At 56.3% G+C, this 13,512-nt stretch overlaps 1 protein-coding gene across 1 annotated transcript in view; it reads right to left on the bottom strand.

Moving 5' to 3' along the window:
* ARHGEF10L (Rho guanine nucleotide exchange factor 10 like) overlaps positions 1-13,512 on the bottom strand; it is a gene marked incomplete at its 5' end in the record, with an annotated part of 109,303 nt that overhangs the window by 81,001 nt on the left and 14,790 nt on the right. The window contains 3 exons of the mRNA XM_079697396.1: positions 2,447-2,616; positions 6,412-6,495; positions 8,268-8,359. Of these exons, the coding sequence (XP_079553522.1) occupies positions 2,447-2,616; positions 6,412-6,495; positions 8,268-8,359 (346 nt within the window). The remainder of the gene's footprint in view (positions 1-2,446; positions 2,617-6,411; positions 6,496-8,267; positions 8,360-13,512) is intronic.

Genomic DNA, 13,512 nt, shown 5'->3' with positions numbered 1-13,512 from the left:
CTAGTTCTTTTGCAGCTGCACGGGGTGCCAGGCTCCTGTTAGACTCTAAGGACAGGACACGACTCCGCCCAGATCTCTGCTGCCCGACGCGCCACAGCACAAACTACATACAGGCAAGCAGCGGTGGCGCAGGAAACATGCAGCGGCTGCAGCACGACGCGTAGGAGCAGGTGCGCCCCAAGCAGCTCAGGAGGGCAAAGCCCTGCAGGTGGGGCTGAGGTGGGGCGGTTCCCAGGCAGAGGCGGGTGTCAGAGGAAATGCCCCCCTACAATCCCTGGGAGCCTGCTGTTCAGGGAACAGGTGGGCCTGGGCCCATGGCCGGAGAAAAGTCCTCATGGTCAGAAATTCCAAGAACTCTGCACGTCGTTTGTCTGCTGAGGAAGAGTCCCAAGCCCCCAGCTTGAGGGTGTGCGGGACACAAGCCCAGGGGCAGCCCCCACAGACCCCACCCCTGGGGCCAGGCCAAGGTGAGGGCCCACCCAGCATTTCTCACAGTGCTCTGTGGGCCCCTTGCATCCCCGGAGGACAGAGCGCTGTTATAAAGCAGATTGCCAGGCCCCACCCAAACCCCGAACCTGGGAGCGAGGCCCCGACATCTGCGATTTCAACCAACTACCCACGTGATCCCGATGCCTGTGCAAGTCCGAGGGCCACCATGGGAGAGCCCAAACTCAGCATCCCCACACGTCCTGCCCTGAGAGGTGCTGACGGTTCCCTCTTGGTCCCCAGCAAGAAGGCAGGGGGCCGGGGAAGTGGCCGCGGGAGATCAGATGGGACAGTCAGAGGCTGAGAACAAGGGCTGGCCCAGGCCTGGGGTCCCACCTGCTCACACCCTCAAGAGCCGGGCTGGGACACACGAGTCCCACCCCCCCATGCAGAGGCTACCCAGGGCGCGTGGCGCCTTCATAACCAAAGCCCCCTCTCTCCCCTAAACTAGAGCATGCTGCCCCTTCTAAGGACAGAAGCAGGAAGAGGCCTGTTCCTGGGCTTTCGCCTGGGTCATTCCTCCAACTGGGGACACCTTTCCCATCTCCTCTGGCTTCTGCACCCCAGCTCCCAACCCGCCTCTCTTGGAAGGAAGCCTCCTGTGATTAGGGCCATCAAATCCTACCTGTGTCGGGCAGGCGGCTATAGGTACACGGGCTTGTGTTCACAGAAAGGCATGTTTTCTTCATTTTTGACAAATCATTTCATATTCGGTATCTCCTCCTAGACCACAAAGGCTCCCCAAGCCTGGGCTGGGTCTTCCAGTCCCCCTATACCCCAACCCACACTCTAAGATATGGACTGGGCACAGAGTAGGTATCAGAGATGCTTAACTATTTTTGCTAGCAGGAGGTCAAGGCTGTTTTCCGTGGCACCGCCCATGGGGGCCCAGCCGAGAGAAGACCACGGTTCGGGAGAGACCTGCTCAGCCCCCAGGCTTCCTGAGGACTTGGCGAGCCCTATTCTTCTGAGTGAAGTCTGTCTGAAGACTCTTAGGTGTAGGCGCTGCTCTGGCCTGTGTCCCTGTCCCAGAAGGGATCCCCAAACTCAGAAAGGGGCAGGGGGCACTCAGAAAAACTCGGGAGTTGGAGGCCCCTGTAATCCAGCCTGGGCCTGGGGCCCCTGCCTGGTCCCTGCCCCACCTGCAGGCAGGACTCGCTGACAGGTTGAGCCCACTTGCCTGCCTGTGTCTTTTCAAAAGGAACCTTACAGAGACCCAGTCACCTCTGGTTGGGCAGGGCCTGTCTCTAAGAAGCTGCTCCCATTCAATCCCAAATCTCGGCATGGATAGAACCTGCCTTCTGGTGGCTTCTAGAGAACAAATGGGACAGGCAAGGCTGTCACAGAAAAGGAGGAACCAAACAATCCATCCTCCTCTTGGCTTCTGTGCCTCCTTCCATGAAATCAGCAGAATGAACTCTGTTCCAGGCAGAAACACAGGAAGCAATCAACGCATGGATGGCACTTTGAAAGGCTTTGGAAAGAAGCCTTCCAGGCACCTCTGACTTAGCCCGCTTGCTCACTTCCCCAGGGCAGAGGGCTGTGGGGGTCTCGGATCGATCTGAGAAGCATCCTGTGAGGCAAGGAGATCAAGCTGATTTCATCCATGTGTCAACTGTAATCAGTTGGTTAGGCTGCCCAAGCACTGTGTTGAGGAGGATTCTAAAGCCAGATCTGAGTCCGTGAGCATCGTCATCAATTGCCGGGTCTGCCACAGGCCTGGAGCAGGGGCAGCACCTGTGCCAGGCACTAACCACGCCCGTCCTAGGTTTAGGGCTCTCCACGGCCAATCAGCAATGCGGGTGGGTCACTACCTGTCTCGGGATTACTTGGACCACTTCTGCCTCTCTCACCATACATTCCTGGGAATCACTGAGGTTTAGGTATGAGTCTCAGGCCTGGCCCTCACCACCCCACTCGCAGGTGCCTTGGCTGGGGTGAGAGACGCCTTCCCCCTCACCTTGGGCTGGAAGGACACTCGGTGCTTGGCAGGCTCCGCCTCCGGCTTGGCCTCCTCCCCGGAGTCCTCGCTGTAGCTCTCAAACTCACTGGAGCTCCAGCCTAGGTCCTCCGTCTCCCGGGGTGCCCCATCCCGGTGCACATCCTCGTAGAGCAGGTTCCTCTCTGCCCCTGCTGGCCAAGAGACAGGGCTGGTGAGCCAAGGCCCTGAGGCCAAGCCCACCAGCCCCTATTTCTGAACCCAGGCGGGCAGGTGGGGGTGTGGGTCAAAGTGGACCTTCAGCTCCACTTCCTGGTCCATAAGCAGGAGGCAGTGAGAACACGACATCCACCCCACAGGGTGAGGAGGACGTGAAAAATGCAGAGAAGCCCAAGAAAAGTGCCTGGCACACAACCGGCTCAACAACTTCCCCTACCCGCATCACCTTGCTAGGATCTGAATGCTCATCTGGGGCTTCTGTGGCATTTTTTAGAGGAAAAGAGAAGCCCTAAGACCAAGTCCTGACTCGGGCCCTCAGCTCTGGCCTCAGCATCCTAGGGGGGAAAATGAAGATGGTCCGGGGCATTGAATGACTCAGATCCCTCACCCCATATCTGAGTTCCCCGTGAGGGTCCAGGATGGTCCAGTAGGGGGCGCGCCTGGCCCAGCGTCCAGGAATGTTCCCTTTTCTTCCCCGGCCCCACAGGAAATGCCTTGAACTGGAAACTGGGGGACAGAGACCTGACAGTCCACTGGCCTGGAGGGACAGGTGCCACGCCACCAGGGCCGGGCATTCTTGGGGTTCCTGTCAACTCGGGTGTGAGATGCTATTTCTAGACTGAGGTGGGAGAGCCAGTTTCCCAGGCCCAGAACACGGGGTCCCAGCCCTGGCCCCAGCTCCACCTCTGGGAGCTCTCGGCCTCACCTTCACCTCTGAGCTTCACTCCCTGGGCTGTTACCTGGAGAATAACTGAACTGCAGGCCTCACAAAAGTAAGGCCAGACTCCAAAAAAGTGCACGAAGGTGAAAATGCTTTTCGTTAACACAGACAAAATATGGCACTGAGATGGGTTTAAAAAAAAAAAAAAAAATCTGCTCAGAAACCATGCATTCTAATGAGCAGAGAACTTTGGTTATTGGAGCCCTCTCTACAAAATGGGGATGATAAGCTGAAATGTGGAGTAAATATAATATTTGCACAGAAGGCTCTTAGCCAAGAGCCTGGCACATGGCAGGCGCTCAGCAAAGAGCAGCTGATTAGTCGCGGGGGCTCTGGGTGGGCTTGAAGGTCTCCACACTGACCCCAAGCCTCCACCTCCCCCACACGGGAAAGCCGGGGGGTGAGGGGTCGGGGAAGATTTTCAGCCAAAGAGCAAAACAGACACACTGGGGCTTAGCTGGAGACTCAGGTCCCAGGATCAGGAGGAAGCACGGGGTTATTTTTCAGCAAAAGATGATAGTGACTAACATCTCCAGGGAGGAGAGCAGCTGGTGACCAGGCTGTGAACTTCACAAGACTGGGCTGCTTGTCCTATTACTGCAGTGGAGGCCCCACAACCCGTGAGTCCAGGGGCAGAGCCCAGTTCTTGGGGCTGCCCCAGAGGAAGAACCACGTGGCATCTACTTCTGGCCCCGTCCACCTACATCTACATGCCGGATTCTCCCAGCAGCCCTGTAGGGCTGGAAATTATCGCCGCCTCCATCAGACAGATGAGAAAATGGGGCCCAGAGAAGACATGTGCTTGCCCGAAGTCAGGCAGTGAGCGGGGAGGGGGCTCCATCCACTCACCGTGCTGCCTTCCAAAGAGGCACCGTGCTGACTTCCACGGAGGCACTGCTGTGCTGACGACCCCCTGGGCTCGTCCAGAAATACTCTCTCCAGTGGAGACAGTGTCACCAGATTCCTAAGCCTTCAGAGGCCTCACAGTGGCCTGGTCCCCGCTGCCCCCCACCTCCCCCCGCCTCCTGGGGTCACGGGCTTCACTAATGCTCAGGAACATGGCTCCCCTTTCAAAGCACTTACCACCACCCACTCATTGCTCTACATCAACTATCTCATGGCATCCTCCCCACAACCCAAGGAGGAAGCTAGCATTGCCCAGTTTTACAGATGCATCGACTGAAGCCAGAGAGATTAACCAGAAGTTTTGCGGCATGACCCTCCCCAAAGTCCTGTGAGGTCAGGACGATATTCTGATTTCATACAAAGAAGCCAAGGCCCAAAGCACAGAGCTCTGTGCCCTAATTAATGGCAGAGCCGGGACGAAAGCCCAGGGCTGTGTGGGTCCACTGGCCTGTGCGGCCTGCACCTCAGTGGACAACCTCCCCACCGAGCGCCGGCTGAGCCCACAGGCCGTGCGGGTCAGTGCGGGGCCCTGGCAGGTGTGATGCTCACAGCGCTCCTCGTGGGATGTACCTGCTGAGGGCTGGGCCCAGCCTCACCGACTCAACCCTCCCACAGCCCCGAGAGAGAGTGGGGGTCTCAGGGCAGGGGTCCTGGTCCTCAGCTGGCAGGCTCAACTGGCTCCCAGGCCACCTGCTCTTGCCCACCTCAGGGTAAACCGCAGGACATGCCATATCCCCACACCCTGGGGACCCGAGGGTGCCCAGTGAATACTGTGACCAAGTGATTCGTGGCTTGATTGGATTCAGGTGGGAGAACAGCCCAAAGGGGTCAAATAATGGCCTCAGGCCACTCCGATCTCCTGGCTCTGGGACCTTCATCCAGCCACCCTTTCCCACTCTCCCGGATTCACATGAGCTACAAGCAGGAATGGGTTCCAGGCTCCTCCAGGGCTTGTTAAATGGATGGGTGGATCATGGGCCCACCCACCCTGCTCCTGGGACAGGTGTCAGGAGTGTGCCCCCGGGGGACGTCGGGCCTTGTCATGTTGTCTGTGTGTCTCTCCCGTTGGACTATATGCTGCCCCAGGATGGTTACAGTCGCCCCTGTCAGGCTAGGAACTCCACAAATGCAGGGGCTGTTTCCCCTACTAGATGGGGAGCCCCTGAAGACAGGCAGAACAGTGTTGTAGAAAAAGCAGAGTCTAGCAGATGTCTATTCAAATTCTGGCTGTGTGATCTGGGGCTGGTGGCTTAACCTCTCTGATGTGACTGTCAACTGGAGCCATAGGCCCTGCCCTACTGACCTCATGGGGTTGACTGAATAGGGGAAGCAAATGCGTTTCATCTTTCATAAAATGCTACCCAAGTCCTTTTGGGGGGGAGGGGACAGAGCACGGACTTGGAGTCACAATGACCCAGGTTCGAATCCCAGCTCTGCCTCTACAGTTTCCTCCTCTGAAGAATAAGGAGGTAATACCCTAAGTCAAAGTTTCAAAGCAGATTACAGGAGATAAACCATGAAGAGCAGCTGGCAAAACGTGTTTAAGCAAAGACGGCTCTTACTGTGAATGGATATTAAATATCCCTCCTCCCTGGGTAGTCCTCCTTCCAGCTAGGTGAGAATGTGGGCCCAGTTCCAGCAGCACTCACCCTCCTCCACCCTGTTTCTCCTCTGCGGCCCCAATCTCCCCGGCAGGGCCCAGGCTTTCCCAGGCTTTCTCTGCTTCACCACTCAGCAAGTCTGGACTATTAACCCATTTTCAGGAGGAACGGAGGATTGGAAAAGTGAGTGATTTGCCTGGGGACCCACAGCCCAGCATGCCCCTGCCCCTGAAGCCCTAACCCCTGCGCTTGAAGCGTTAACCCCTCCCCATGAAGCCCTAACCCCTCCCCATGAAGCCCTAACCCCTCCCCATGGAGCCCTAACCCCGCCCCAGCCCCAGCCTGGCCGCGCCCTCAGCCACCTCCTGACTCTCCCGGGAAGACGGCCGTGGTTTTTAAAAGCAAGAAGGAGGGGCCATGGACTGGGTGGGGCCGGGGAGGAAGTGGAAGGAGAGACCCTCCCCAGGCCCCGCCCTCCCGCCGCCCCTCCCACCCCTCCTCTGTCCGGAGAGAAGCAGGACGCCTGAAAGAGGCTTTACCGGGTTGATGGGCGTCGAGGTTCTCGCAGGGGACGTCGTCGTAAATCACATCTTCTTCCAGGGCGGGGAAAGTAAACCGGTCGACTGGGAGAGAAGGGAGAGGAAAAGAGCACGAAGGAGGCTGTGGTGGCCCAGGGCGGCTGCCAGACTGACAGCAGGACTGCACCAGCTGGCAGCTCCCTCCGCCCGCCCGCCCGCCCGCACCCCCACGGCTCAGCTGGGCCAGCATCCTGCAGCCCAGCCCCTGGGGAACCCTGCCTGCCACTGCTCTGAGAGGACGCAGCTTCCCCTGCCTCTTCCCGCTCCCCGGCCCCTCCAAGGCGCCCTCCCAGTGACTGCGGCACACGCCCCCTGCCGCCCCGACACCTGCAGGCCTGCCCCTCTGACTGATGGCACCTGCAGGGAGCATGAAGCAAACCCAGCACCTGTGCCCCAGGGCCCGGAAGCCTCTTCAGCCGCCCAGGCCCCCAGGACCACCCCAAAAGGAGTCACCCCCCCACACCCAGAGGCGGGGGAGGGCAAGGCAGCCATATCTAATGAGCACAGGATACGGCAGGGAGTGGGGGAATGGATTTGGAGAGTGGGGTTAAGGAGAGTCCCCCAAAACTCAGCCAGCGGGGTCCTGATTGGTTAAAAAAAAGAAAAAACAAATTCTGCAAATCAGCACATCACTCCCCTAACAGTTTGCTGGGTGTGCTATGAGCAGGGCAGAGAGCACAGCCTGCCCATGTTAGCAGCTCCTGAGCTGGAATATTTAAAGAGGTCTCCCCCCCCCCATAATTGTGTGCCCAATCTCTGCCCTCTCTAGGGGCATGTGGCCCCAGCAGAGCGAGGGTATGGAAAACCAGTCCCCACCCCTGATGGTAGCCTGTCCTCACCCCACAGGCCTTCCAGGAAGACAGAGGACCAGATGGACTCTGAAGTCCCCGTTCCTAACTGCGTTGCTCCCTGCGGTCCCAGGGCCCCCAGAGCCCTGTAGGAGCCTCACCGCCCCCTCCCCACCGACAGAGATTCTGCCTCCCACATGGCTCAGACCTGCCCAACCTCTCTCCAGGTCCCTGGCTCCAGCCATCAGCCTCCCTCCCCTGGACAGCCTCCAGCCCACCACCTTGTCTTGGAGCATCAGTGATGGGACTGAAATGCAGACATGGTTTCATGGCTTCCTCTCGGCCTCTTATGGCTCACTGTCACTTTGGGGAAAGCACGGCCCCCGAGGGCACCCCACACACACTCTGGGAGGAACTGGGGAGATGGCAGCCTCACCTGCCCTGCTCACCCCTTAGACCCTCCCCTCCACCACACCAAGGCTCACTGCTTCCGAGGTGCCAGGCATCACCTCGCCCCTGGGCTCCGGCACAGGCTGCCCTCTCAGCCTAGACACTCTTGCCCGGACCCCTGCTCCTTCACTCTCTGCCTCAGGACTCGTGGGCTCTCCCGACTCCCACCTCCCCAGCCTAGCACATGCGCTCTGCACGGTAACCGCCCGCCTATGTGTCTGGTTCTGCTGCCAGAGGGACCTCGTCTTGGTCACCAGTGTACACCCACCACCCAGATCACCCTGGCCCGCTGGAGGAGCTTTGGAAGTATTTGGGGGACGGATGAGCAGCTGAATGTGTGGTCTACTCCTGGATCACGACTCACATCGGGTGGCAAAGGGGGCAACTCTCAAGGGTGGGCAGTGGCCGGTCCACCTCAGAGCTGCCACCAAGCCCACAACAGCCATGCAGCAAGGACAACCCCTCGGCTCGCATGAGCCCACATCAGCTCTCTCAGCCTAGAGAAGGGGAGGCTATCCTGACACCAACCTCCTGGGGCTGAGACCTGGGGGGCGGGGTGGGGGGATGCAGGGGACTTACTGCGACGGGAGCTCTTCCGTCTCCAGCTGGAGCGCCGGACCCCAGAGAAAGCTGCATCCACGGCATCCCCATTGCTCACCACGGCCAGCCCCCTGAGGGCGGAGAAGCAGGGCCAGTGAGCCGGGAGGATGGGACAGCTGGTTCCTTGAAGCGTCAGACAGCCCCTCACCAGGTGACGGCGCCACTTGCCCCCAAGGCCGAGCTGGGGAGGCCACAGCTGGGTTGGCCTTGGACACGCCCCGTCCCCTCTTGGTTTCCTCACCTTTAGAAGGCACTGTAAGGCCGACCTGCTGCTTTACAAGAGCATAGAGGTCAAACGTATAAGGCCAACCTGCTGCTTTACAAGAGCATAAAGGTCAAACGTATTCACGGTGATAAGTGATAAGGGTCAGATGCTCTCCGGGCCAGGGCACCCTGTCTCTCCTCCACCAGGGCAGACTCAGTGGGAATCTCCATCTCCCCATTCTCCACATGCAAAATGGAGGAGAGGCCTGGGGGGCCTTGCGTCTGAGAGACAAGGACCTGCAAAGCTTCACAAGACCATGCACAGAAGGCAGGGCTTAATTCCCACACACACTTGAGGATGGGCTGGACCAGAGACACGCTTCCCGGGAGCAGAGAAGCAAAGGGAAAGCAGTGGAGAGACAGCAGACACCGCCTTAACCAAGTGGTCAAGTGAGCACCCCCAGTGCCGTCACTCGGGCATCATGTACTCCAGATACGACGTGATGAGAAGGGTGCTCACCTCTGTGGGATTCTTACCCCAAGCCCATAACCCCAGGCTAATCATGAGAAAAACACCAAACAAACCCAGATGGGGGAACATGCTATAAAACACCTGCCCACTACTCCTCAACGCTCTCAAGATCATGAAAAACAAAACTGAGGAACTGTCACAGAGCAGAGCAGTGTAAATGACAACTGGATGCCATGTGGGTCCTGGATGGGATCCCGGGACAGAAAAGGAACATAAGCAGAAAAACTGATGAAATCCAGATAAAGTCAGGAGTTCAGAGAATGGTAATATACCAACATTGGTTTCTTAGTTTTGATAAATATCCCATGGTCGTGTAAGACGCTAACAATGGGGAAAACAGGATGAGGTGGTATATGGAACTCTACGTGCTACTTTTACAACATCCCTGTAAATCTAAAACTACCTTAGAGTGAAAAGTTGTTTTGTTTTTTTTTTAAGCCCACGCTCAAAAAAAAAAAAAGCCACATCTGGCAACCCAGAGGGTAGAGGCCTTCTACTGTCCAAGGCAGCAGCCACTGTTATGAAGAATTGACTTGAACTTGCCAGCATGCAAGCCCTTAACAGAGGAGGAGGAGAGGGAGGGGGAGGGGAACGGAGGGAGGGGAGGAGGAGGGGGAGATGACAACCAGGAAGTGCAGGGAGAGAGGAGGGAGGAGAGTGAAGTGTGGAACACCTCCTTTGAGCAGGCCCTTGGCCTCGCCTTCGCAGTAGCACTGACAGGTAGGTCCTGGCATCCTTCCCACTTCGGCAGGTGGCAGGCAGAGGAACCTGCCCAAGATCACTGGCCTGTGAGTGGCAGAGCCGGACAGTGAAGCCAGCCTGCTGGGCCCCTGAGCTGGGCTCTCAGGACTGCGTCTCAGGTAACAGAGCAAGGACGGCTGTGACGATGGAAACATTCCACGTCTGTGCTGTCCAGTGAGCCACGCGTGGCTACGGAGCACTTGGAAGGTGGCTAATGGAACTCGTGTGGCTAAGGAACTTAACTTTTCATTTTATTTCATTTTAGGTCATTTAATTTTAAATAGCCACATGTGGCTAGTGGCCCCCGAACAGGACAACACAGGCCGAAGCCACCAGCACTATTGGAGAAGCAAGACTCAGCTCCAATTTTACTGCCAGAAGTCAGCAGTGTCGCCTGGGGGTGAGGAGCACGTTTCAGTCCTGGGGTAACGCTTTCCATCAGCGGGAAGTTAAGGCCAAGAGGGGACAGGGCTGGTCTGGACCAGGAGGGGTGCTGGGCTGGAGCCACCTGAGTCCCAGTCCCTAACAGCGCTTCCCTGAGTCACCACCTTCTCAACCTGGAGACGGCTTCAAGGTGCTGAGTCCAGCCGCTCGGAAATGCTCAGACAGAACCAAATCATTCCAGCGGGAGCTGACATGAGAGTTTGGCCGAATTTGGTTTTAAAGTTTGCTTTGCTACGTTAACCATGACAGCTGGTGACTACTGGAAGAACATGCCAGGTACTGCTTGCTGTGCTTTACCTATATTTGCATATTTCACTACACAAGAGCGCACGTGAGGTAGGCAGTGTCGTCCTCATTCTAAGATGGGGAAACTAAGGCTCACAAAGTCTTGATGACGGACTTGACTGAAGTCACTCGGCTCATCAGAGGGATCTGGGATCTGCAGCCCAGGCTGTCCGCCTGCAGAGTCTGCTGCTTCCACCAGACCATGTGCAAGTAGGGAACCCACATTCAAACATTCACCGACATCACAGATTCGCTGTGTCATGACATCACTGCACCTCGCTTGACTACTCTCCCAACCATGTTTTTAAAAAGGAAAGAGAGAAAGAGCTCTTGGCATAGTCAGAGATGCATGTTCGAGGCTCTGTCCAGGAGAAATTGTGACACCAGCTCCAAGGCTGAGGTGCGTTTCGACAGTGAACACCCCAGAAGGTCTCAGGTAACCTCTAACGGTGACATGGAGGCGGGATGGGCATTTTGGGGTAAGGTCAGACAGCTTTAGAAGGGATCTGTGGGCTTCCCTGGTGGCACAGTGGTTGGGAGTCTGCCTGCCAATGCAGGGGACACGGGTTCAAGCCCTGGTTTGGGAAGATCCCACATGCCGCGGAGCAACTAGGCCCGTGAGCCACAATTACTGAGCCTGCGCGTCTGGAGCCTGTGCTCCACAACAAGAGAGGCCACGATAGTGAGAGGCCCGCGCACCGCGATGAAGAGCGGCCCCCGCTTGCCGCAACTGGAGAAAGCCCACGCACAGAAACGAAGACCCAACACAGCCAAAAATAAATAAATAAATAAATAAAATTAAAAAAAAAAAAAAGGGATCTGTAACTGCTATGACATACTAAAAGCCAGGATGGGGCTGAAAATATGAGCCTCTAGTTTGCACGTTACCAAAACACAGTGAACTTATTTTTTCATTGTATTTCATTTTGAGTAATTTAATTTTTAACAGCCACATGTGGCTAGTGGCCCCCAAACAGGACAGCGTGGGTCTAAGCCACCGGCACTACTAGAGAAGCTAGTCTGGGCTCGTGCTTCTATTGAGCAGCCACCGAGGTACTGGTCCTGGCTTCCTGGGCTGGGGAGCAGGGGCCACACAGCAGGGCAGTCACCTTTATGCCCACCCTAAGTGCCTCAATGGCTGAGGCAAGGAGAGACACCAGGGGCCCCAAGGGAGGGAAGAGGCCAGTGCCCGTGCATGCACAGGTCTTCTCAGGCTTGGTTGGAGACCACCAGCACCCATGCCCTGCACTTTGCTGGTATCTTCTCTGCACCCAGCCCTAGGCAGAATGCTTGAGGACAAGTGTGTGTCTTATTGTGACCATTTTAAAGATGAGGAAAGTGAGGTTCAGAATTGGCAAGTACCTTGCCCCAAATCACCTGGCCAGCAAGTGGCAGAGTTGTGCTTTGCCTGCAAAGGCTTGCTCTTGACACCAACTCTGCTGCCCTCAGACCGGAGCAGGTGTTCCCCAGGCAGACGGGATGGGGAAGAGCCTCCCAGGCCAGGGAAGCAGTGGGCATGGCAAGAAATGAGGCTGGGGGTGCCTCCCCCCTCCCTGGCCCTTCTAGCTGCCTGCCAAGGCCACTGACCCACCCTGAGCCCACCCAGGGGCAGCCTCTCCCAGCTGCTGCCTGGCTGGAAAATCTAACTCTCCTTGTGAGCAAACACTTCTGGAGCCTCCCCAAAGGTTTCGGATAATAAAAGAGCCATAAGAAAGCAATAAGAGGCCAATTATCTTGCCCTTATCTGAGCTTCCTGCACTTCTAATGCTTCTCAGCTTGCACAGGCAAGAAAGGCCAGCCACTAAGATGACACCGTCTTACAAAGTGAGGCCACCGCCACTCGAATGCCAAGAAAAGGAGCCAAGTCCGTGGAGAGGAACAGAGAACAAGAAGCTGGGCAAAGAAGAGGAGGCCCCCCCATGACAGCGTTCACTGGACCAGACTGAGGTCAAGTACACCAGGAGTCCACCACAGAGCTCAAAGCACCTTCTGAGCCCACCTCCTCTCTCTCCAGGGACACGCCAGGGACAAGAGGGGAATGAGTGTCCTGTGACAGCAGGGACCTGCTCTGGCCTGGTCACCCCATTCCGTCAGCCCCTTCACACGAGGACACTCAGTGATGATGGATGCCCCCGCCCCCCGGCCTCTTTTAAAGACAAGAAGCCCCACTCTGAGAATGGCAGCACCCCTGCCCCTGCTACTGCTGGGCCCGGTTGCTCAGCAGATTCCACAAGGTCCCTTCCCAGAGGCTACACAGTGTGAGTTATCAGAGAGAAGACCCCCAAAACCAGGGTGGCTGGGTGTGTGTGGGTGTGTGTGTGTGTGTGTGTGTGTGTTCACGCGCACGCACACACGGTATTCCCGATGCCTTTTCCAGGACAAGGTATGAAAAATATGAAAGAGAAAAGAATTCCACCTTTGGGAATTGAAAGGACCAGAATAACATGAGCCTTATAAGGCCTTGAGTAAAACCCAATCTGCAGCAGACCGAGGGCTGGGACAGCAGGGCTTGCCCAGGATGGCCTGACTCAAGAGCATCACTCCCCTCAAGAAATTCCCCACCAGCACCACTACCACTATCCCTAAATCCAAGAGACACAAAAGAAAGGCAAAAACATCAAGCCCGGATTAAGCCTGCTGCCAGTTTTCTTTTTAGCCCTGGCCATTTTCTAGTTCATATAGCATGTTAAAACCAGAAAGGGGGCAGGGGGGAGAGATAAAATGGGAGACTGGGATTGATATATACACACTACTATATATAAAATAGATACTTAATAAGGACCTACTGTATAGCACAGGGAACTCTACTCAATACTCTGTAATGACCTATATGGGAAAAGAATCTTAAAAAGAGTAGATATATGTATATGTGTAACTGATTCACTTTGCTATACAACTGAAACTAACACAACATTATAAATCAACTGTACTCTAATAAAGATTTAAAAAAAAAAAAAAAAAAGAAGGACTTCCCTGGTGGTCCAGTAGTTAAGACTCTGCGCTTCCATTGAGGGGGCA

This window comes from Hyperoodon ampullatus, assembly GCF_949752795.1.
Source record: "Hyperoodon ampullatus genome assembly, chromosome: 2".
NCBI lineage: Eukaryota > Metazoa > Chordata > Mammalia > Artiodactyla > Ziphiidae > Hyperoodon > Hyperoodon ampullatus.
The sequence above is the reverse complement of the archived record's forward strand: the minus strand, read 5'-3'. Positions and strand labels throughout refer to the sequence as shown.